This window comes from Halichoeres trimaculatus, unplaced genomic scaffold (assembly GCF_033239565.1).
Source record: "Halichoeres trimaculatus isolate MK-OKI-2021-1 unplaced genomic scaffold, fHalTri1.1 fHalTri1_scaffold_20, whole genome shotgun sequence".
Classification (NCBI taxonomy): domain Eukaryota; kingdom Metazoa; phylum Chordata; class Actinopteri; order Labriformes; family Labridae; genus Halichoeres; species Halichoeres trimaculatus.
This window is the reverse complement of record NW_027437198.1, coordinates 13,977,336-14,001,788: the sequence shown is the minus strand read 5'-3', so window position 1 is coordinate 14,001,788 and position 24,453 is coordinate 13,977,336. Positions and strand designations below refer to the sequence as shown.

General features: G+C 42.5%; 2 protein-coding genes across 4 annotated transcripts; both read left to right on the top strand.

Annotated features, from left to right (window-relative positions):
- The first annotated feature begins 2,369 nt into the window (after nt 1-2,369).
- LOC141809528 (casein kinase I) lies at nt 2,370-11,360 on the top strand. 2 transcript variants are annotated; one of them, XM_074696598.1, is made up of 11 exons: nt 2,370-2,633; nt 5,963-6,053; nt 6,197-6,307; nt 7,202-7,350; nt 7,961-8,189; nt 8,410-8,580; nt 8,713-8,861; nt 9,020-9,215; nt 9,336-9,439; nt 9,533-9,600; nt 9,693-11,360. In XM_074696598.1, exons 2-10 carry the CDS (start codon nt 5,978-5,980, stop codon nt 9,563-9,565), a joined length of 1,218 nt encoding a protein of 405 aa, XP_074552699.1. In that variant the 5' UTR covers nt 2,370-2,633; nt 5,963-5,977; the 3' UTR covers nt 9,566-9,600; nt 9,693-11,360. The 2 variants fall into 2 exon arrangements, with proteins under 2 accessions (XP_074552699.1, XP_074552698.1); XM_074696597.1 differs by having other exon boundaries at nt 2,371-2,633; nt 9,303-9,439.
- A 1,478-nt stretch (nt 11,361-12,838) lies between these two features.
- On the top strand, nt 12,839-24,100 carry LOC141809840 (transmembrane protein 184B-like). Of its 2 annotated transcripts, XM_074697046.1 has the most exons (10): nt 12,839-13,292; nt 15,041-15,274; nt 17,720-17,885; nt 18,944-19,034; nt 19,119-19,194; nt 19,272-19,363; nt 19,463-19,632; nt 19,926-20,120; nt 21,487-21,513; nt 21,915-24,100. In XM_074697046.1, exons 2-10 carry the CDS (start codon nt 15,041-15,043, stop codon nt 22,142-22,144), a joined length of 1,281 nt encoding a protein of 426 aa, XP_074553147.1. In that variant the 5' UTR covers nt 12,839-13,292; the 3' UTR covers nt 22,145-24,100. The 2 variants fall into 2 exon arrangements, with proteins under 2 accessions (XP_074553147.1, XP_074553148.1); XM_074697047.1 differs by lacking the exon at nt 21,487-21,513.
- Nucleotides 24,101-24,453: the final 353 nt, after the last annotated feature.

Below are 24,453 nucleotides of genomic sequence, written 5' to 3'. Positions count from 1 at the left end.
TTAACTTACACACACACACACACACACACACACACACACACACCTAAAGCAGAAATGTGAGACATGTATACACATTCTTGTGGCCAGACTTAAGCTATTATATAAACAAATGCAGGGACTGTTAAATGTGTATACAGCCTTTTTCCACAGATGAAGATTTCAACTGCTTAGACTTGAAACCTGAAAAGAATGAAAAGTCAGTTGGTCTGAAAGACTAGACTGGATTTCTATGTGCTCAGTAAACAGGGGACTTTTCAACAGATTTACATCTACATGCACACACCAAATACAGACAAGCCTTCAGACAGATGGGCACTGTAAACAGCATTACCTTCATCGTATACGAGAACTTCAAACTACTACATGATGTGAGGTTTAAGTGCAGTTTTGTATTCACGTCCCCTTAAACACGGAGACCGAATCCAAACACATGCAAACAGCTCTGATTGAAAACAGAACTGTATCTTACTGTGTATGTTAACTTAGGTTGATTTTCTCTGTTTGTTTGTATGTATGGTTTTAATTTTTGAACAGTGGAAATATTGAAATGTCATTGTTCTGTTTTCAAAATGCTGACCTCCTACTGTTGTATCTCATGCACTCTCTCTCTGTTATTCTCTCTTGAACATGTTTGTTACTGTTGCAGTGATAAATGTTAAATTGCTGGCAGTTTGAGGCTATGTTGCATTTCTCCATGTGTTGATACTGTTTGTAGTATCGAACACGCTATATGGACTTGAGTATGAATGAGATTGAGACCAAGTACGTGGATTAAACCACCACAGTTGTTGTGCGTGTGTTTGTGTGTGCGCGTCTGTGTGTGAGAGGATAATGTGTGTGTGCATGTAACTGCCTGTCATAATGTGGGCAAGGCTGCTTACTATACAGAAGGTCTATACAAATGTTTTGAGTGCATTCGGTATACTGCTGACTGTGTGTTAAGAAATATTGGCACTAATGCTTTTTTTTCTGTTATTTGAAGTTGTTTTTCTTTTTTTAGCAGACTTGTCTTTTTTATTGTCCGACCTGCAATAACAAAAAAAGAACATTTTAATGACACAAAGAGCTGAAGGCATACGCGTTAAAAAAATGGACATGCCAAATCTTATCAAACTGTGTGGAGGGAGCAGCGGGTGGATGGGGGAGGGAGGGAGGGGGGGTTGTTTACAGATGCAGAGTAAGAGTTACCGTACGTTTTTAATGTTCTGTTGTTGTGTATTGGTTTCAAATTAAGACAGGCTTTAACGCTCCTGTTCAGTGTTTTCGTTATGAGATTTTACAAAGGAAAAATTTATTTAAACACATGAGAACAAGATTAATAAAGATGAAAGTATTGGCTTCTAAATGTCTGCTTGTGGTCATTCTTATTGAGGTCACCCTGGGGTCGGTGTATTGCTGTGTGGGGTAGTGGGTCTGTTGCTGCCACAACTGAATTTTCCTCAGGATCAATAAAATATTCTTTTATCAAGATCATTTTCAGTAACTTTGGATGGTAACTGTGGATTTATATTTGTTGATGTATTAGATAAATCCAGTCAGGTCAGTTTAGAAACATGTATTTAGCATGTTGCAGTAATATGGGTAAGAGAAATAATTCAGTAAAGGCGTACAGACTGTTCACTGACAGGGTCATAGAAGAAGCAGCCAACATGTCCATCTGTCGCCCTCTTATTACATCCACAAACCAATCCTATTTAACACCCACGTCATGCTACAGTAAGCCACTGCTCACTGTATGAAACTGCTCCCTGCTGTTCCGGTCAATTTGGAAGGCTGGATTCTCTCTACAACAAAATATGATATTATAAACCTCCTTTTAGGTTAGAGCCCACCCAAGTGCTGAAATTATTAGTTCAGTGTGCTTGATAATTTCACTCATCATGCAATACTGTAATGCAGTTGTTTATTCACATGTAATATAATACACCAAACTAATTTCCACTTATCTGGTTGCTCACATTTATTAATTTTGTTTAAACAAGCTGAAGATGACGAATAATGTTGGTCATGTACAACATATCTTACAAAGATAGCTCATAATGGATTAAAAATGCATCATCATCATCATGATTATTATTATTATTATTATTATTATTATTATTATTATTATTATTATTATTATTATTATTATCATGATTATTATGATTATTATTATTATTATTATCATTATTATTATTAAATGAGTTAGAATAGAGTATTCTGAAATGCATTATTATTATTATTATCATTATTATTATTGTTATTATTATTATTTGTATTATTATCAAAAAAACAATCATGTCAGAATAAACAGTGAAATAGTGATGAATGGTCAAACGTATGGCGCACGCAGCGATGACGTACGTTTCAATTTAATGACTGCGCTCTGACAGGATGACATCATCGACGTAGTGAGCGCGCGTTGTTAAGTAAGGAGAAGAGGGGGGCAGGCAGGCGCGCAGAACGGCCGCTCGTACTGCTCGAGCTGTGCAGGGACCATCAACAGGCAGAGCAACCGACGACACATCTAAGAGCTGAGGGAATGAGAGCCGCCAGAATCCGCCCCCATCCTCCTCTACCAAGGCTTCTGTCCGACTGACAACCATCGGATCAGAACCTCCACCTTAGCAGCTCTCGGACGAACCCAGTATCGGGTGAGTGGTGGGTCGGAGAGCCGGGGAAACCAGGGGGGAAAAGGGGCCTGATTCGTCCGAATCAGGCTCTCGTATTCACGGCTTAGATGGGAGGGGGAGGGGGCTGAGCAGGCTATCTCCACAGGCTGGTCCGGAACAGAACTGGGTGCGGTTTGAAGTATTTTAAATGTGTCGAAGTAATAAGAACACGTTTTTTGCTCACTTTGATTTAAATTAATAATCCTGATTCAAAAACCTTTTCCTGCTCCGTGTTTCTACTAGCTCACACTTAGCTGCTAACATTTAACTAACGTAAAGCTTCGCTCAGTGTTTCTACACACGTTGATTAAAAGCATCATTATTACACTGACTGGATCTTTAAGGCTGTTTATTCATCATTGAAGGGTTTATTTAAAAGTGCTTTATCTCGAGCAGGAATATTGGAATAACGTCTCATCGTAAATCACAGCTGACCTGCTTCACATCCCAGCCTGAGAGGAACACTGTTAGCCTGTCACACACACAGTCCCCGTTAGATAACGGCTTCAAACCCTGATTTGACGTTATATTAACTGTAGTTTGACGTTTTATTAGAGTCAAGTTATCGTTCTATTAACGTTGTATTCAGTGAGTCTGTCTGACTGCTGCTGCGGAGACAGTGAGGTGTAGCTCAGCTCCGTTTTCATGTGACTGAAATCCTCCAGCACCTCTTCTCTGTCTTCGGAGGACTTCTGACACTTTTAGGACATCTCCTGCTCCAGAAAGCGCTCTGTCCGACTGAATATCTTTGATCAGCCTGAAACAAACTGGTTTAATCACATTCAGGGGATTACGAGGATCCACAAAGAGGGCATCCTCTCACCAACACTTCCTCTCACCTGCAGATCATCACTGCAGCACTTGAACCTGAGCTCTGCAGGAGACAGTAATATGTGCACACAGGCTGGATGATAATTTATTTTGTTCTTGGATTTTACTGTTGATATATTTTTACAGCAGGGCATTGCTGATCTCCAGCATCACTATTTTGGGGGCAGAAAAGTTGGGATCTTTACATACTCTTCCAGGTGTGCTGAGATAATCAGCGTCCGTGTTCTCCACCTCATACAGACAGTCTTCTTCACATTTCTGCAGAATTCACATGTGCATGTCTTTGCATGATTTCTAGCATAAGCAGATGAACACACTGTGATTTACAATGGGACTGTCTATATACTGAGTTATTAATCATTGTCTCATGATGTGCAGCCATGTGAGCAATGATGCTCTCTAAAGCAGGTCCCTGTCTGCAGCACATGAGATGTCCTCCAGGTGTAATGAAACCTGACCTTTATTAACCCAATTCTATCTGTGTGTTACATCCACCATGCCCAGAGAGTTAATGAAGTTTCACTTCTGCTTGATGTTTAAAATGACTAGGTTTAAGTTGGATGGAGGTGGTATGAAGGCTGAGGACTGGATTTGCAGGTCAGAGTATTTTCTGCAGATCCTGTGAGTTGTCCTGACAGTATTTCATGTCTTCTACAGACGATGTGGAGTGAGAAAGATGTTGCAGCCTGTTTGGTAAACTGCTCAGTTAGTGTACCCTATAGTTGTAGCTGCAGAGTTTCTACATGATGAACGATTGTCTTGCAGCTCTACAGAGCTCTTCTTATGTACTGTGTTTCCGCATTAATGTTGAAGAGGTACATCTCAGCTGAATGATGTTCTGAGAGTATCTCTGTAGCACTCCGAAGCTCATTGCACTGAATAGTCTGAGGGCCTTGACACAGATAACGGCAGTCAGCGCTCGGCGGCTGCTCACGCCGTCCCTCCCCTGGCAGTGCCAGCTCAGAGCAGTGCAGAGCTTAGTCTTGCTTTTGCAGTGGCTGCACAATGTGGCGTGGTGGAGAGAGTGCTAAATAAATGATGATCCTGCCCAGCATCACGTGCACTTCAGCTCTGAAGATCTACTTCATTTGCTCATGTGTGTCAGGTCTGAGGCCTCACATCCGGGGTGAAGTGTATGTTTGTGCAGGACGTCCTGTGTCTCACTTTTCTGTGAGTGAAAAATCTGTCCGACCAATCAGTGGCCTGCTGTCTAGACTGTATAAAACATGAATATGGTCTCAGTAAATCAAGTTTTTGGTTTCTAAAAATTGGGGAGGCACGATATTGGATTTTTGCCGATATTCGATATGTTGATATATCGAAACCCCTTTTGGCCGATACTGATACCGATAATCACAAGTTTGTTTGTTTTTTGTCACTGTAAAGAAAGCGAAGTGTATCCTGTACTGGAATCTATGTGTTACTCTTATTGTGACGGTCTTATTTGTTTAAGAAACACACATAAAACAAGACAAAAAACATTTGATTTTACCATAAATAAGAAATGTATTATTTTTTCAAACTCAAGACATTCAGTATTGAAATACAGAAAAATAATTTCTTTAGATCACATGAACTTTAAATGTACAATGCATTTTTAAACATAACCAAGTTGCATTTGATCATTTTAGAGCTACTGTAACAACCTGGTGACAGACAGAGCTCTGCAGTGCAAATAAATGAAGTGCTACATTTTATTTAAGAAGCTTATTTTTCAGATGGAAAATAATAATAATCCTAACTGAATAGCACCTTATCGGCTGTGCAGAAATTTTCATATGTGCTGATAAACGTGTTTTTAAGCTTTTATCAGCCGATACCGATATTGTGCCGATAATATCGTGCATCCCTACTAAAAAGATGGTTTTGAAATGTGGCACAGGCAACACCCCACCTTCAGCCAGCCTTAACACAGACTCAGAGGCGGACCTGAGGCAGGCCTTTACCTCCTGAGAAACAGCTTCAACATGCCCTCCTCTCTGTCAGCTCAGGTATGCAAACTTCAGCACAACTCTGAGATGGATGAGTTTTAAAAACTTCAGCCCTGCAGGCTGAGTTAGATTAGATAAATGAGCTACAGGCTGCAAACATGGACCCTCAGCTTCTGCAGAAACCAGATCAGACTGAAGCTCCTGGGGTCATCGCTGTCAGTGTCAGTCAGCTATTCTTCCTCTCAAGTGGGAACTTGTACCTCTGCAGGCCTCAGTTTACTCTTGCAGCTCTCCTCCTCTGTCCCTGCTCTCACTGAACTTACTTCAGTCTCCTCCCCCCTCCTTCCCCCTCCCTGCAGTAAACCTAATCGTGTGTCTCTGGAGGCCAGACAGCTGTTTGCTGATCACCAAGCCCTGCTCAGGCTACATTCTCACACCAACACGTGGCCCGTTCAACATGTCTGTGATGGTCATGTGAGGAGGATAGCTCTCCTCAGTCCACATCTAAAGCAGCAGCCGGTCTGTAACGTGTCCTCCCTCATTTGACAGTGACGAACTCCAACCATGGAGCTGAGAGTGGGGAACAAGTACCGGCTGGGCCGAAAGATAGGGAGTGGATCCTTCGGAGATATTTATCTTGGTGAGTGTACGCTCTCTCTAGTCTTGTGCCTGGAACCACCCTTCCATGTGTCTCTTATGTTAACACTGGGTCAGTCACAGTCCTGGTTCTGGGTCTCTTGCCCTAAGTCTTACAGCTGTGGGTGTCTTTTTTGGTCTCCTCAGGTGCCAACATTGCCACCGGTGAGGAGGTCGCCATCAAGCTGGAATGTGTGAAGACCAAACACCCTCAGCTGCACATCGAGAGCAAGTTCTACAAGATGATGCAAGGTGGAGGTGAGGAGTGCATCCTGCTAAAAACCTGCTTTAAAAAATGTGCAGGAGGAAAAAATCAGTGATGTTTGGAGTACATGGCTGAATCCATCATTAGACCGGCGTGCAGATCCAGGGTGTCCGCGGGATCTTAAAAAGTATTAAAAGTTGATAAATCAATTGTGGGAAAATTAAGGCCCTTAAAAAGTATAAAAAGTCTTAATTATGGTTTTATGAGGTATTACATTTTATTGGTGTTCAAGCTTTGACTCCAAAAGTATCCATGAATATTTCTTTTCCTCTTAGCAACTGTCCTCTGACGGGGCCGTTAAGTATTCGGCCATTAAAGTTATCAGCTATTGGAGCTTGGCAAAATGGACGTGCAGGATTTCAGTCAATGAACCATGCAAGTCCATCTAGATCGCCTCAGAGCCGCCTGTTTACATGTCATCAATGACGTGCTGATGGTGGACACAAGAAGCTGATGGAAAGCAAATCACACAATCTCACATTTCCTAAATTTTGATAATGATGAAATAAGTTCTTGTTTTTTCCACAAATTGTCCGTGAATAATTGCTGTTACTTGTTGTATGGGAACAAGAATGGGAGTGTCGATAAACCTGCCAGTAGTTTCATTTATTCTTTCAAGCTTTATACCTCATTTTTATTTAAAGTCAAACCACAACTGCTAAAGATGGGTTGCTACCAACAGCTTAAAATTGAGATGAGGTCTTAAAACTTTTTGAAAGGTTTTTTTAAAAAAAGTCTTAAAAGGTATTGAAATTAACCTCTGTGATTCAGCATAAATGTGAGATCAGAGGGGGCATACATTTGAAAGAAGGTGGAGGAAGATTATAACATAGAGGTCATGTAGACCTCATGCTGACTGTGTGTGTGTGTGTATATATGTGTTTCAGTGGGAATCCCATCGATAAAGTGGTGTGGTGCAGAGGGAGACTACAATGTGATGGTCATGGAGCTGCTTGGACCCAGTCTGGAGGACCTGTTCAACTTCTGCTCCCGGAAGTTCAGCCTGAAGACGGTGCTGCTGCTGGCCGATCAGATGGTAGGCTCAGAGCCTCTGATGGAGTCAGGAACTGCAGGATGAGCTTCTGTCTCTGAGAACAGTCCTCTTTTTGAGCAGGAAGCACAGTCACAGTATTCTGGTCCCTCTGGATCATGTGCATGACCCAGTTGGTTTTATTTGTTGGTGTGTACTCTGCATATGAACTCTGCACATGACTCCCTGAGGCTTCTGTAAAGATTGGAGATGTTTCCACTACGTTTGTTGGTCCACTGTGCTCCTGGCTTCTCTCACCCTGCTGGCCTACATATTTCAGCTCACATGCTTCTCTAGAAAACAACTCTCACCCGTTGTTCTGCTTGCAGCAGAGATGCTGCGTCAGTCTCTGAGTGTTAGTCTCTCCACTTACAGCCTGCAGTCATCACCTTCCTGTGTCCTGTCTTCATGGGCCATGTTGTACTTCTTTGTCCCCCTTTAGTCTGAGTTTGCTCGATGTGTTGATGTTTGAGTCAGCGTACTGTGACTCAGGGTTAACTTTTCATGAGGTCAAAGAGATGATCGACAGCTGATAAAATATGATCCCACGATGCTGAGACCACTTATTCCTGTGACCCTGACAGCTCCTCCTCTCTGTGTCTCTTGTCTTGTTCAGATCAGTCGTATCGAGTACATCCACTCCAAGAACTTCATCCATCGGGACGTTAAGCCCGATAACTTCCTGATGGGGCTCGGCAAGAAGGGTAACCTGGTGTACATCATCGACTTCGGCCTCGCCAAAAAGTACCGTGACGCCCGCACACACCAGCACATCCCTTACCGGGAGAACAAGAACCTGACGGGCACGGCGCGCTATGCCTCCATCAACACACACCTTGGAATTGGTGAGCAATATTTAGCTTAAAGATAACAGCACAGGATCAGTTTGACCCAGCATCATGTGACTAACCAAAATAGATCAAAATCAGAATACTTTATACTTCTCATGTCCTGATGGATGTCCCTGACACTCCCTGTGTCAAGGGTTTGTTGGTTTATTTCTGATCTGAGAGGACCTCCTTTGGTTTTATAGCCCCGTCATGCTCTTTCCCTGTGTGTCTACAGAGCAGTCCAGGCGTGATGACCTGGAGTCCCTGGGTTACGTCCTCATGTACTTCAACCTGGGCTCCCTCCCCTGGCAAGGCCTCAAAGCTGCAACCAAGAGACAGAAGTACGAGAGAATCAGTGAGAAGAAGATGTCCACGCCCATCGAGGTCCTCTGCAAAGGATATCCATGTGAGTGAAGTGTCTCTGGGGCAGCTACACATTGATCAGCTCTCTAGGTGTTTTGTTTCCCTGGAGATCAGGTGTTTTTGCTCCCTGTCTGAGTTTCATACCTCTCTGTCTGTCCATCTGTTTCTCTTCCAGCTGAGTTTTCCACGTACCTGAATTTTTGTCGTTCACTCCGTTTTGACGACAAGCCCGACTATTCCTACCTACGACAGCTCTTCAGGAATCTCTTCCACCGTCAGGGTTTCTCCTACGACTACGTCTTTGACTGGAACATGCTCAAGTTTGTGAGTTCACACACACTGTAAGGTGTATCTCTAATGCTTGTTTTTGTGTCCAGGAGCTTCCTAACTCCCTCCACAGTGATTTAATACAACTATCAGCAGCTGAGAGTGAGTCCAGCTGCTGTGAGGCTGAGGTTTAAATGTCTTATCTTGTGTGTCAGGGGGCCAGTCGGACGGCTGAGGACGGGGATCGGGAGAGGAGAACAGGAGACGATAAGGACGAACGGATTGGAGGGGCTCCTCGAGGGTCTGCATCACGGGGCCTTCCCCCAGGGCCCAATCCCGGAGCCGCCAACAGAGTCAGGAACGGGCCAGAGCAGGCCATCTCGAACCCGGCTTCACGGGTCCAGCAGTCTGGTAAGTTCCCTGTCAGACCTCTGCTTGTGTCCTGACTCTGATAACAGTGTTTGAATGAGGTGGGATGTAATTCTGTGATGGTTTTAGGTAACACGTCCCCTCGTGCTATTTCTCGTGCAGAGAGGGAGAGGAAGGTGAGCATGCGGCTCCACCGAGGGGCTCCGGCCAACGTGTCATCCTCTGACCTCACCCGTCACGACCAATCAAGAATCTCCACATCACAGGTGAGAAAACACACACAACTCTGACTTGATCAAGAGGACACAGTGTGATTCACAGATGTCCAGATGATGACAGGTTAACTGTCTCTGTTTCAGGTCAGCGTGCCGTTCGAGCACATGGGAAAATAAACGTCTTTGGCTCTGCATGCACAGAAACCTGACAGGTGAGGCCTCATCAAACTTGTTTCAACATAAACTGACTGTTTGATACACCAAACTAATGACAGCCTGTCCTCTCCCCCCCCTTCTCTCACAGGGCTGCGAAGTAAGCTCCTCCTTTGATTTATTTCCTTTATTTTTACCTTGTCTCATGAGAAGATGTTTGCCAATGGACTTGTGGATCTTTGGAAAGGATGTGAACTCTAAAATGATCCAGAGAAGGGCGCCACAGAACCCAACATGCACTCTTTTCTGAACTCTGTTTGCTGAACTGTGGGCTGCCATCTCCACAAATAAAGAGCCAACAGACGACAGTCCACCTCAATCACTTCACGGTCCTTCATCCTCTCCTCTGCTCCAAACATTCCCTCAGAGCTGATCTGACAAATGTGAAGAACAAAACAAGTATTAAGATGCAAAAAAAGTATCACAGACACGCATGTATCTGCAGCTCAGCTTGGAGTCATAGCGCAGATTTATCAGAAAAACCTTTCAGTCACTTTTACCATCATGTCCAGAAAACATCCTGAGTCAGAGCTGGATCTGAGATTCCTTTAAGGGTTTTGGAGAAATTACTGCAAAAAGAAGCAGGCGTAGGGAGGAAGAGGAGGGCGTAGAGGACAGAGAGGATCAGTACGTGGTGTTTCAACTGTTGCAGAGCTTCTGGTTAAGTTGCAAATGGCGCCTGCTTGCACTTCATTCATTTTTTGATGGTTTCCTGATCCTGTCCACTTGACCCCACAGCACCGATCATCTCACCTGTCCTGTTCTCTGGTGTGAGGTGAAGAATGAACATAGATATTGCAAAGACACACTCTTTAGTCTGAGGGAAGCTCCTCAGGAATCCTCCGTGTATTTGAGCAGAGACCACAGCTGCCGTTTGAGCTCAGAGAGGTGGCTGCAGTTTTTATGATAGTTCTTAATGTGACCTTTTTTATTCTTTTGTTATGAGAGGACACGGGAGGGCCCAGGATCTTTTAGGGGTGGCTCTTAGGGGGACATCCTCTTCTTCTTTTTTAAATGTTTACTTCACTGTATATATATTTTTTATTTTGATGTAAATCCAAAACGTGTTCCTTTCTTTGTTTTTAGGTGTAAATCAGAAAATTCATACTAATGACATGAGCCAGGCTGGGTCAGTTATCTGGAGTACAGAGGGGTACAGTTACTGTGCCAGCTGGGTCACCTGACAGTTTATGAGTGTGTGAGAGTGTGTGTGTATGTGTGTGAGAGAGGCTGTAAATCCCTGCTATTAGAACATGTTTCATGTCATCTTTGAACATGTTTGTTCTATTTATTTATAACTGTTTTTATTGGTCTGTTTTTTAATCTTACATGTTGTCGTTAATGTATCTGTATCAGAGCATCTTCTTTCTTTGTGTATTTTTTTTTAGCTCTTTCTTTCTTGTTTTGTTTCGATGGTCATCCTCTCACCACACAGGGCTTTGTAAAAATGAAATGCCAATAATAATTTGATGTCACCTTTTGGATTTCAACCTCCAGCAACCATGACAAACGTCACAGAAAATGAACAAACTGATGCAACTGCAGGGATGTGTAAATATCAGTGTATCATGTGTGTAATTACCATTGTACAGGCTGTGTGACCCAGCAGCACACTAACTGATGCTTCAGGTCTGAGCAGATAAGAAGGAAGAGGTTTCACTTTCTGTATTGTGTGCGGATATCTTGTACAGTTCTTTAACACTTTATTTACAACAGTATTTGTGTATATTTTATGAAGTAATAAAATGAATAACGTTGCTCACAAACACGGCCTACTTTGTTTCTCCTCTGAAGGATGCATCTTTATCTCTCATTGGAAACAAGCATCTGCAGTAAAGAGAGAAGAATTGCATGGGTCAATAATAATGTTGGTCATTTTACTGCAAGTGTTTCTGCAGGGAGGTCCATCAAGACGGGGTCACACCTGGACCAGATTATGAAACAGAGTCCATAGACTTCTCAAAACACAGTTTCAGCTGTGGGAATTTTTTTGTCTTCTCTGAAAATGTGAGAAAGGTTCATGTCAATGTTTTTTCTACCTAGACCACATTGCCCCAGAACCAACACTTAAGCCGCACAAATCTAGAATAAATGTATTGAGAGGTCACAGACCAAGGTTATAATAGTTAACTAAAACTAAACTAAAAACTAAAATTTAAGATAAAAAAAAAACAGTTATCTCAAACTAATAAAAACTAGAAAAGAAAACAAAAACGATAAGTAAACTAAAACTGTATCTTGTGTTCACAAAACTAACTGAAACTAACTAAAATTATAGAGAAAATCCCCTTAGCTTTAGTTTCTGACAATATTAATAGCCTTTAGGATTTAAATTAATCAGACACATTTTCCCAACCAATGTTATGACAGTTTTAGGCAGTTGTTAGTGCCGCACAGCACCATCATAGCGACGCACTGGGTCGTGCTTGTTTACTGCACTGACTGGCTGTGCACTGTGCTGCGATGAAACGTAGTGGAGCAATGAATCAGAGCATCTAATTTAATTGCATGTGAGTCTGCCTTTAATTGTTTTTAAGTCTGTCTTTCTTGCTACAGAGTCCAAGTTTCTAAATATTTAAGCTCATATTATATTGTTTTATATAGTTTTTGTTTATATTATTTTTCTATGTTTTAGGTATATATTTTTTGTATTAAGTTTATATTATTTTTTGTGTTGAAGGCAGCAGCCAACAGTTCAGTATCAGCATTGACTGAGCAGTGAGCACTATGTTGGACTGGAAAATTAACAGTATTACAAAATATTTACTCTGACCTTTTTGAATCCTGCACCTGACAAATAAGGTGTGAAAAAAACTAAAACTAAACAAACTAAACTAAAACTAAGCCTTGTTGCAAAAATCAAAACTAAATAAAAACTAGAATGCTCGCTCCAAAACTAATTAAAACTATACTGTAATGGAAAAGAAAATCAAAACTAACTAAAACGAAACTATAATGACAAATCCAAAACTATTATAACCTTGTCACAGACTCGTCTTTTCTGGATCAGTAACTAGTCTGTGTGATTCAGACAAGAACAAGCTCACTTTTTAATTTTCACAAATATGATAAATGTTACAGAAATCTTAAACTGTGTTTTAAGGACTCCTGGAAATAGACTCGTCTAGATCTGATATGTTCATATATTAATTACATAAATAAAGTGTTGAATAGTCAGTAAACTGTTCATGATCGAAGGCAAATGGAAGCTCTGATGCGCATGCGCCTGGAGTTCAGCCTCTGCTGTAGTGCCGTGTGGTCTGTTCGCGGTGATGTGGAGGAAATAACGGAGCCTGTTCGATCAGCTGTGGATGGAAAATGAAAGAATAGAAACAGTTTATTGTCAGAGGCAGCTTGAAAGAGTAACAGAGTTCATTCTGTCTCCTGAAGGTTTTTATTTCCTCGCTTTGTTTGGACTGAACGGACTGCGGCAGGCTCCGAGGCTAACTACCGTTAGCACGCAGCTACAGAGACAGAGCTACACACACAGAGCTACACACACCTGCCAGGTTCAGAAAGGAGAGTTTCTAATGTGTAGACTATGACTCAGGGATAGCATAGGGCTTTATATGTAAGCGACCAGTCAACTGTCTTCATGGACTCCTGAAAGAGTTTCATCGAGCTGAGAGGATGAGCTAAAGAGGAGCTGAGATTGAATCCACATCAAACAGCTGCAGAGGAGGAAGAGGAGGTGAGTACAGAGGAGGATGGAGGCTTTCACAACACTTTTACATTTTCATTTACTGTGCTTTGAGGAGGTTTAACTCTTCCCCAACAAAACAGCAGCTACTGTGTCCTGGTTAATAATGCACTATGATCTATTGTACCTGTCTGTCCATCTCCAACCTCCTCATCTGTTGTTCTTTGAGCAGCTTCACCCTGCACTTAAACTAATGAGTGGTCAGGATGAAGTGGTCCTGTGGTCCTGGTCTGTGATGCTCTGTGGCCTCAGGAGTCATGATGGTCTGTCACAAAGACTGCTGATTCAATTCAGGTCAAAGCACAAAGCATGTTTATAGAGCTCCCCTCCAGGGCTGCAGTCAGCAGCATGGCTGAGCTGACTCTCTGTGTCTTTGGCCCTGTGGCCCCGTGGGAAGCATCCAGCTCAAACTGAAGCTCAGGATCATCCCTGACCATCACCACAGCTGTGTTGTCAGTAAGATCAGTCTGTTTCACCCTGTGATGTGAGATCATGTCTGTCTCTGCACTAACGGCTGATCAGACTCTGGTGTTGATGTAGCTCTGCTGTGTTTCTGCTCTGTGTGGAGCTGATTAAGGCTTTGGTGGCACGGTGACTCATCCGTGATCACATCCACTCTCCTATATTTAGCTTCTCTATGAGGGGTTTGAAAGTCATTGTGAAATTAGTTTTCTCTGTGAATGATTTGATTATTTTGTCCTGGAGTCCTCGACGAGACACAGGCGTGTCTGTTCATGAGGCTTGTGGCACAAATAGCGCCTAAAAGGCTCTGGATGGAGCAGAGAGACTGGATTCAGATCACACAACGTCACTTCATTTACACCCACTGTGGGCTGTAATGCTTGAAATCCATCTCCACAGGCTGTTGAATGCAGGACCTGGCTGGAGCTGAAGTTAGAGCCTTTACGTCTGGTGGGAACAGATCCTTGTGTAGGTTGTCGAAAGTTCACTGAGCCCTGTGCTGTGAGAAGATTCTGATGACCCGTCCTGTGTCCAAACTATGATTCATGTCTCTTTTCTTATTTCACTTCCTTTAAAGATGCCGATTTAGTAATGTTACATCCTGTGTTTCTGCTGACTTGCACAAATGCAGGTGAATCAGTTGGAGTGAAACTCATTAGAGGGGGTTGTTTGATGCTTAGATCATCTTTGTGTCAGAGGGAAAGTGTCTCATGTATCTCGCATATTTCCCAGCTGCAGATCATAGGACGGCGTCATGTCTTTGAGTCGAAAAAGCATCTTTAAGATGGACTCTGTTCTTTTGTGACTGCATGCATTTAAATAACGTCATGATACTGAAGATTTATGTGTAAAGTGTTTGATATTGCAGCGTCTCTCAAAGGTTTGAGGTGTGTGTGTTACCCCCTGCAGAGAGCTGTTTGTGTGTCATGGTTTCTGTCTGTGCTCCTTTCCCTCACACCCCCGGTGCCGTGCAGAGGGAAATGAAGGAGAAATTGGGTCAGCCGCTCTCAGCTCATTGCTGTCTCTCTGATGCTCTGTGTTTTGAGTGGTTCAGGCTCTGCCCCCATGCTGGGGTTTGATCCTCCTCGCCCACGTTCCCCATGCCTCCTCTTTTACTCCTCTGGCTTGAGCTTCTGCATCTGTCAATCCACTCACTCACCTTTGTGCTGCAGATTTCTGCTCTCCATCCTCTATTTCGTTTCCATCCTAACATCTGCAGGTCTTTACTCTCAGGTCTGTCTGTTTTCTGAGTCTCCCCCTTTTTCATCCTTTTTCAGATGAGTCCTTTTTGGCGGCGAGACGTGCTCCTGTCAGAGAGTTTGGGGAATGGCTCTCCCGTCGGCATTGCCCCCGGGGCCCCGGCCTCAGTGGCCCCACAGACACCCAACTCCTCCTGGGTCCCAGAGGCGCCAGTGGTCACACCGGATGAGCCCATTTTCCTCATGACCTCCACTGCTCAGACCATATCAGGGTTTTTCGTGTGGACAGCGCTGCTCATTACATGTCACCAGGTAAAGAACGTCGGACAGACCTTCACTTTCAGATCTCTGTGCTTTGAAAACTGACAGATGAGCCCAGAAATGTGGTGCATTTCGATAAGAAATGTTTCAATCCGTTGATATCGTTAGCCTTTGTGCTTAACGATTCCCTTATCAATTCTTTACATTGTGCCGGAGCCGCCAGGCCTTATGACGACTAGTCTGCTGCAGCTATCTTAGCTTAGCAGTTAGATAACGTTTCCCTGATGCAGGATTTTCAGCCTGAAGTTTTACTGAAGAACTGACTTCATACAGAAATGTACATTACTCTCTCTCAGGAGATTCATATTCAGTACATTTGAAATGGTATAAATCACCTTATTTACCAAAATAACAAAATAGCGCAAGCTTGATGCTAATGTATATGGGAAACTGCATTGATAGTTAGTTATCATACATCAGTATAACTTCAGCTTCAGAATAGAATTTCACCTTTCATCACAGAAACATATCACATCAGCTCTTTGTAAAAAAATACTGAGAATTTCAAATGTCAAAAGCTAACAGGCAATTGAAAGGCTCATGGCTGACTTCATAACTACGGAAAGGTTCCAAACAACTTAAACCATTGCTATAACCACTTTGCGACACTAGATGGCCTACTTGAGTTATACATTTATTACAACACAGTACATCAATGTCACATTGTGTGCAATTTTTACCTGTTTCTGTATAATTGTGCCCAGAAATATCCAGACTCAGGGACCAATTATATTTTATTCACTTACTGTATAAACTCAATTAAAAGTTGTTGACACAGAAAAACTGTAAAGCTACTTTTTGTATTAAGAAAATTTGCAACAGTTATTGATAAGGGAATCGATAAAGAATCAGAATTGAGAAGGGCATCAATATTGACAAAATTTTGTCCATTCCCATCCCTAGTGAGCACTGATAAGAGGATGAAATGTGTTAGGACATGTTGGGGAAAAAAAAAGTCATGCATCTGAAGTTAATTGAAGAGCTTGATGATTTAAAATTTTGATCTATAATTGGTCTAAAGCAACTTGTTCAACACGGCTCAGGGGCCCTTTGCTCAGTGACAACAGGCAGCTGATAAAAAGCTGAGTATGTTCCTACTTTAAGCTCAGGATGTCAAAACTAAACTCTGCTTCTGATCATTCAAGGCTGTCCATGTTTATTTTTCCTTCTTTCTCTAACTTTGAAACTCAAAGGTTGCTTTGTTGAGCACCAGTCGTTGCTCAGAAAGTCGATTCATTCGCGCTCGTGAACATTTTCCCCTCAGTCCCTTCTCTCTGAGAAGACTGACTCTGAAGCAGTCTGAGAGAATTTCACATCAAGCAACTTTCCAAACATTAGTCTTTTGCTGATGTTTTATTTTTGTTTAGGACACATTAAGAATTTATAAACTGGCTTTGTGGAAGTTTTCCTCCTCTGTTCGTCCACCTGACCTGCCTCAAGCATCAGAGCTCCACCCTGAAGTCTGCCAAGGAGCCTGGATGTGCTGATTCATATAGAATAAAGTTAACCCTGCTCCCTAACATGTTCACAAAGTGGTAAAAATATAAGTAAAGTTTATTTAATAATCAGCTGTTAGGACCAGGCGTCACAAAGTGCTCCACAAAACAGATCAGTCAAACAAAGAATCCCCGCTGATGCTTTCAAAATGTCCACAGTCCCCTCAGGTTCAGAGGAGGCCAGAAGAGGCATCCAGACTCCTGTTTGATTTTTTTTTTGTGTGTGTGTGTGTGTGTGTGTGTGTGTGTGTGTGTGTGTGTGTGTGTGTGTGTGTGTGTGTGTGTGTGTGTGTGTGTGTGTGTGTGTGTGTGTGTGTGTCAGCAGCCTGATAGAGCAGACAGCAGGGCTGCAGACACAGGCTCTCCCTGAGCTTCCTCTCTGTGGAGACCAGATCAGACCAGATCAGGATCAGTTACAGCAAACAGAGCGCTCACATGAGCAAACAGCTCACAGAACACGTTTCCTCTCTGCTTTCACAGCTGTCTGTGCTCTCACCCCGGCAGGTTGACTGATCACAAACATTCAGGTGTCATTGAGCAGCTTTCAGCTTCACAACCACACACACACACACACACAGATTTGAGAGGATTCAGGATGCTTCTCATGGAGTTGTTTCTTACTTTGATCAACCTGTGGGATGTTTTTAGAAACATGCAGATAAAAGGTTTCCACCAGGGACTTGAAGTTAGTCTGATATGTGTGTGTTAGTGTGTTCCTCAGTAATTGTTTTTCTCACTTAGCAGAGCAGGGGTCTCACATACAGAGACTACAGTCCTCATCTCACATCTCATAGGTTTGATTTCTGGTCGGGCAGGATGTGGTGCATTACTTCCCAGAATCCCTTTCCCTCACTCTAACAGCTGTTCTTGACTGTCTTACGTCAGTCTCTTTATTTTTCCAGATTAATGTGTTTTCTCCTCTCTGCTCTCCTTCCTTCAGATCTACATGCACCTTCGTTACTACAGCTCTCCTAACGAGCAGCGGCACATTGTGCGGATCCTCTTCATTGTCCCCATCTACGCCTTCGACTCGTGGCTCAGCCTCCTCTTCTTCACCAACGAGGAGTATTACGTCTACTTTGACACCGTCAGAGATTGCTATGAAGGTGAGGGGAGAGAGGAGCTCTGGTTCTGGATCAGGAGCTGCTGATGTGAGGCGGAGAGTCTCTGTGTTTAATGAGAGCGGGGTCGAGGCAGTGTGGATTTATGGGCTCTGATAGCTCAGGGCCAGATGGCCTTTGCAGGGTCTTTTCTTACAAAGGTGCCATCTTTGTTCTGGTGTCTGTGGCCTCCTGGGATTGCAGGGGAGGGAAACCTGTTTCCTAGCAACTGTACAAACAGCAGAGAGGCCTTGAAAGGACTTTCAGAGGTGTCTAACAGAAGAGCAGATAAATTATAATCTGCTGTTACACATCCCTCTTAGTTCATTCCCACAGCTTAGAAACAGATCAGACAGAAACAATCAAACACTGATAAAAGCAGCTGGAGGAAGACTTGATAACTCTGTTAAAGATCAGATGGCTGGGTACAAAAAGGGAGCTCCAGACAGGCTGAGGCCATCAGAGGTAAAGATGGATGAACCTTTCTTTCTTTGGGTCTGAAATGTTAAGACTTGATGTTGAACAGTCTTCAGTCAGCGGCTCTGTGAGTTCCCAGGTTCAGATCCAGTCCCTGGTGATTGCTCTGTTGATCAAACTGATCCTGTATCAGATCCGTCTGAGGGACAGGACAGCGCAGGATTAGAGACACACCTGTTGTGGTGTTACTTTAAGATCATCACATGTAACACTCTGATCTGAGTCTATGGAGCTGCGCTTCATAAACCCATGACATGTGTGGGAGCATCACAGCCTCCTCAGCGCGTACAGATCTCTTCTGTAACATCTGTACTCTTCTTCTGATCATACATACAGAGTCTGATCCACTTCTGATCCACCTCACCAGCTTAGAAGTTAAGAGTTAGAAGTTGCAACTTTGTCTCTGATATGATATGTTTAAAGTGATGTTTTCCCAGACAGAGCAGTCTTTAAATAAGATTCACCAAAATGTTTAATTTGTTAAAACTGTTTTAGTGGAATAAAATCTGTACCCTGCGCTGTCAGTTTGACCTAAAAACACCAAAAAAAAACTATCTGTAACCTGTTTTCTGTGTCTTTCTCTGCAGCCTTTGTCATCTACAACTTTCTGAGTCTGTGTTACGAGTATCTGGGGGGAGAGAGCGCCATCATGGCTGAGATCAGAGGCAAACCCATTGAGTAAGTCTGCTCAGATCCTCCCTCAGGTCTTTCTTCATGTAAGTCAGATGAACCCTGGCTGTTTCTGACCCGTTTTTCCTTCAGGTCCAGCTGCGTGTACGGAACCTGCTGTTTGTGGGGAAAGACCTACTCCATCGGTTTCCTCAGGTTTTGCAAACAGGTACCAATCAGAGGGTTTATGAAGATTAAATGTGCGCAGTAAAACTGTGTTACACCCAGCTGATCTCTCTCTTTTAGGCTACTCTCCAGTTCTGTGTAGTGAAGCCTCTGATGGCCGTCATCACCGTCATTCTTCAGGCCTTTGGGAAATACAGAGACGGAGACTTTAAGTATGTTTCTGTGACACTTACCCTCCTCTATCTAAAGCACTGACCACCCTGCTGTCTCTTATGGACGTCATGATAAGTCTTTCTTCTGTCCTTCTTCAGCGTGGCAAGTGGCTACCTGTACGTGACCATCATCTACAACATCTCTGTCAGCCTGTCGCTCTATGCTCTCTTCCTCTTCTACTTCGCCACCCGAGAGCTGCTCGTCCCGTACAACCCTGTGCTCAAGTTCTTCATGGTCAAGTCTGTCATCTTCCTCTCCTTCTGGCAGGGTGAGAAACACCTCCTGAGACTTGACACGCACACACTTCATCCTGTGGTTTGGTTTTATGCATTTGTTTTCATCCTTTCATGCTGCAGCAGCTCATGGTTTTATGTGCTTTAAGTTGAAATTCTGTGTCTGTTGTGGGGCCAGAGATGAAATTATGAGCTGAGACAAACGTTTTCCTCTCTGATCAGGTGTTGGCTCAGTTTCTGGGTCTGCAGTCAGTTTTCTCTCAGTGCATAGACTCCAGCCTGTGTTATTTGTGTAACAAGTCCTTCTCTCTATCTTTGGGCTCTCCAGGGATGCTGCTGGCCATCCTGGAGAAGTGCGGCGCCATCCCTCAGATCACCTCAGCTGACTTCTCTGTGGGGGAGGGAACGGTCGCTGCAGGTTACCAAAACTTCATCATCTGCATCGAGATGTTCTTTGCTGCTGTCGCTCTGCGTCACGCCTTCACCTACAAGGTCTACATGGACAAGAGACTGGACTCTTACGGTGAGACCAGTGTGTGTTAAACTTTGTGTTAGTTGTTGGATGTCATAATATTGGGCCTCAGACCTGATCAGAGCAGTGTGCGGTCACGTCAGGGTTCTTACTGGTCCTTAAAAGGTCTTAAAATGTCTTGAATTAAAATTCAAGAAATTAAGGTCCTAAATTGTCTGATATTTGCCGTAGGTATTAAATTTCCGGACAGTGCGTTTAATGTCGATGACAAAGCACTATGACCTGCCGTAAAACTCCCAATGGTGTGTATTTGTTGCAATTTGTTTCACTGATTAAATAGCAGCAAGTAGGAGAGTTAGCTGGGAGTGTGAATAGTGATGATGCAGTGATGCTTTTCAATATTTCGTTCATGCCCCCCGCAAAAAAAAAACACACACACAAGCACACACATATACATACACCCACACACAACTTGTGAGTTCATTTTCAATTTGCACTTGCCATTCTGAGTAAAAAGAGTTGGTTTAATGAAAAAGAAAGTTTTTTTGCCTTCCCCTTACATAAATCCATACGTGTCAGTTTTGACCCCGGGACACCACAGATGTTATTGTTGTTAATGATGTTAGGTTAAAATAAAGAACACAACTAGCTTTTTGGTAGATGTGCTCTAATATTAGTCTTTAAAACTTGAATAATGTGCTTACCCATGGTGTTCACTGTAGGAAATAAAAAAGTGATTTAAAACATTTTTTTGAATTAATAACGAGTGGTCAATTGTAAGATAAAAAGAGTACAGAGCCAAAAAATGTAACATTTAAAACATTGTTTACGTGGATATGAATACATAATAAGTTACCTGTGAGTGAAAAACAGTATTGGGTGATAGCTGTTGGGTTTTAAGCATAAACAAGCTAAGTTTAACCACGGGTCAAATTTGACCTGCTAACACTAAAGACATTGGCAGCTTTCCAACACATTACAAGGGTTACGTGCAATGCAGTGTGTTGTTAACCATAATGCAACTTTTGTATGTTATGTTGACTCTTTTCTGCATCACAATCGAAAAAAAAAGGTGGAAAAAAGAGAAAACGCCAACTGTGAGTTGTGATTGTGTTTACAGCAAATAAGTTGACTTTTTTCGTTGACAGAATGAAATTTTGGGGTCTTAAATTATATTTGTTTTGGTCTTAAAAATGTCTTAAAAAGCATTGAATTTGACTTTTTAAATGGTGCAAGAACCCTGCACATGCGTGTCATTGGGGAGCAAATCTGGCCTCAAATCATGTGAGAGAAAAACTTTTGTGACCTGTGAATATCCAGAATACTCCTTAATTCTGATCCTTTACTTTCATCCTGACTCTCTTGTTTTCCTCCTTTCTTTCTACTCCTCCTCCTCCTCTCTGTGCTGCTCTGAAAGGCTCATTTCCCATCTATGGACAGTACGGTAGGTTTAATGTTAACTGCATGGCTTCAGTTTCCCTCCATCACAGAGCATTTTGATCGCTTTTACTTTGAGCTCAAATGTCCATTTGTGTTTTTTCAGTTCACCCTGGATTCAGTTGTTTGAGTTAAGCTGTCTCGTTTGACGTCCTCATGACCGTTTTTCTGTCTGTGAACCCTCTAATTATTTAAGTTTCGTTTCAATCTCTTCCTTGACAGACATAACATTTTTCAGGATTTTATTTTGAAGACATTTGTTTTTTGTTGCATTATTTGATTGTTTTTGACCATCAGTTTGCAGATTTATGTTATTTAGTCTTTCTGTCTCTCATTTGTCCCCTGTGTCCCTACCTCCCATAATGCTCTTTGTTCTCAGAAAATAATCTGTCTTCCCTCCTCCTCCAGGTCGCTGCGCCCCGATGAAGAGCATTTCCAGCAGCCTAAAGGAGACCATGAATCCAGGAGACATGGTCCAAGACGCCATCCATAACTTCTCCCCAGCCTATCAGCAGTACACCCAGCAGTCCACGCTGGAGCGGGGAGGAGGGCCCGCACTCTCCCGCAGCCACAGCAACCTCAGCACGCGCGGGGACAACGAGAAGACGCTGCTGCTCAGCTCTGACGACGAGTTTTAAAAGCCACACTCTCTGAGGCTCAATCTGCTCTTGTAGCCAGGATGTATTTATCAGCTGTTCACACATCAGAGCTTTGTTTCTGCTTAAAGAGGAAAATATCTGTTTCTTTATTTCCTTATTTACATGTGAGACTCCTGAACACACACTGAAGTAGGAAGAGTCTGGGGTTTGAGCCTGAAACAGAGAGAGACCATCTCTGCAGGAAGGAAAGAGAGAAGTGAAGATTTAAGGAGATCAAATTTTTAATAATCTTTCATTCCAACATGGAAGAGTCCATAACTGACAGACGCATCTATATTCACCTCCAGAATACGGTTTAGTAAAGTAATAGTGCCTGTAGACAGTTTCCTAACACTGCACTGCAAACAGCAAAAAAGACAGAACAGCAAAAAGTGCCAAAACACTCGGCCTCTTTCGTGTTTTAGTTTAATGTCTGCTCACTCCACGCTCCTTCTCATCCCTTTGCCAACTTTGCCTCAAACGCTGCCAAACAGAGTGAGCGTCACCCCGAGCGAGAGTTAATGAGACGCTGTGTGAAGATGTAAAGAGTTTTAGTCAAACAGAACAAAGAGGCCTTCAGATGATCAGCCTCTGTTTAATATATGAGAGTTTAATGTTGTTTGACCTCAAAGGTTTTTATCCTTTAAAGAAGAGTTTGTTGAAAGACTTATTCCAGACCTGTTTTAAATATTCATATTCTGTGTTTGTTTCTGTTTTTAAGTGAGTGGAGTTTGAAAGCAGCTGACTGAGGCTCCTCACATAGTGCGCATGTGCGTGTGTGTGAGCGCTGAGCGAACAGCTGCAGGAAGGGTTCAGATGGAAGGACAACACCCACACAGATTACAGATTACAGGAGAAACAACGCAGAGCTGCAGAGCTGGCCAGCTGTGATGTGCTGTGGAGAGTAATCCCATAATTAAAGGCGTCACATGCAGCACGGATCAGACTTGCCTCTGCTGGCGCTGCTCGTAATGGCAGTGAGGGAGTCCTGAAGGTTTTCACAGTCACATAAAGTTATGTGTGTGAGATCAAAGATGTGAATATGATCGGTGTGCAGGAAATAAATATATGAGCAGCTGTGTTTATGTTGGACAGGCTACAGATTCTTTTATGAGGGTACGTCAGTGTTTATGAATCAAATTTTATCAGCTGATCTTCAACACCTGTTTCAGCTGGGCTCATCACTGTACTCGTAGATGTTCGATGGCAGAGCTCAGATGTATAAAAGCTGAACAGACCCTGTGATGGACGCTGCCTTTAAATGTAAGATAACTTTTTCCTTAAATACCAAATGACTCAGATTTCACAGACTGACTGGAGTCTGCAGGTTAACAAACAATGGAATGATAAAAAGAGCAGACATGATGGTGAGAAATCTTCTTCTGTCAGCTCTAAATCTTAAAAGTTTTTTGAACTGTTAAAAGTTTAAACCCTGTTTTTACCTCTGAACGCTGCCCCATATCCTGGCTACCTGCCCTAACTCTCAGTAATCTTGGAATCCTCTCTGTTTGTATCTTACCTGAACCAGTAACGCTCCAGGTAAAGACCAGCTTCAGTGAGTTTTTTTATATAGAAATAACTTTGGTTTAGTGATATTTGAAGAGTGAATTTACTGCCTTATACTCTGCCTTCATGTAACAGCATATCAAACTCTGATGAAACAGACACTTTCAGATTATAATTTTATCTCTCTGCCATGCAAACACTGCTGTTAAAAACAAGCTGAATATTTAGAAAGTCAAGCAGAGGAGATGAGGAGGGATGTAAATAAGTTAAACTAAGCACTGCAGAACAGTTTGACTGTACGGCACGGCTCGTTTAGTGCTTCAGTAAAATATCCCAGATACTCTCCCGTAAATTTCTGTTGTACACTTTTTTAATCTGTGTATTGGTAATATTATTTCATGTTTTGATGCTATAGTGGTTTCTATTGGTGTTTCAAGAAAATTAAAGACAAATACCAAAAAAATGTTTCTGAGTTTCTTTAAAATGTGAAGAGGAGCTTTTATATGTTTAGAAACCCTGTAACTTGAGAAGTAAACAGTTAACTGCCTTAACTCAATGCCGCACTGTTGTGTTAAGTTAGAGCTACTGTTTTTATAAGATTTAATTTAACAGATTTTAATTTGTAAGATTATGATTATTTATGTAAAAGATTGCAAACAGCATATTAAACACTGAAATATTGCTTACATCCAACTCAGGCAAACTGATAGGTAACTTCGCATTTCATTAAATAAGTGTTTTATTTAAGTTTTGCCTATAATAGTTTTAGTGATTATTATAACTTAATATTTAAATGTTTTACT

Excerpts from the sequence above, each read along its gene's own strand:
- LOC141809840 (XM_074697046.1), top strand. The coding sequence starts at position 15,041 with ATGAGTCCTTTTTGGCGGCGAGACGTGCTCCTGTCAGAGAGTTTGGGG. Across the intron at positions 15,275-17,719 it reads TGCTCATTACATGTCACCAG|ATCTACATGCACCTTCGTTA; the intron begins GTAAAGAACGTC and ends TCCTTCCTTCAG. Across the intron at positions 19,633-19,925 it reads CTTCCTCTCCTTCTGGCAGG|GGATGCTGCTGGCCATCCTG; the intron begins GTGAGAAACACC and ends TGGGCTCTCCAG.
- LOC141809528 (XM_074696597.1), top strand. The coding sequence starts at position 5,978 with ATGGAGCTGAGAGTGGGGAACAAGTACCGGCTGGGCCGAAAGATAGGG. Across the intron at positions 6,054-6,196 it reads CTTCGGAGATATTTATCTTG|GTGCCAACATTGCCACCGGT; the intron begins GTGAGTGTACGC and ends TGGTCTCCTCAG. Across the intron at positions 9,216-9,302 it reads TTCACGGGTCCAGCAGTCTG|GTAACACGTCCCCTCGTGCT; the intron begins GTAAGTTCCCTG and ends TGATGGTTTTAG.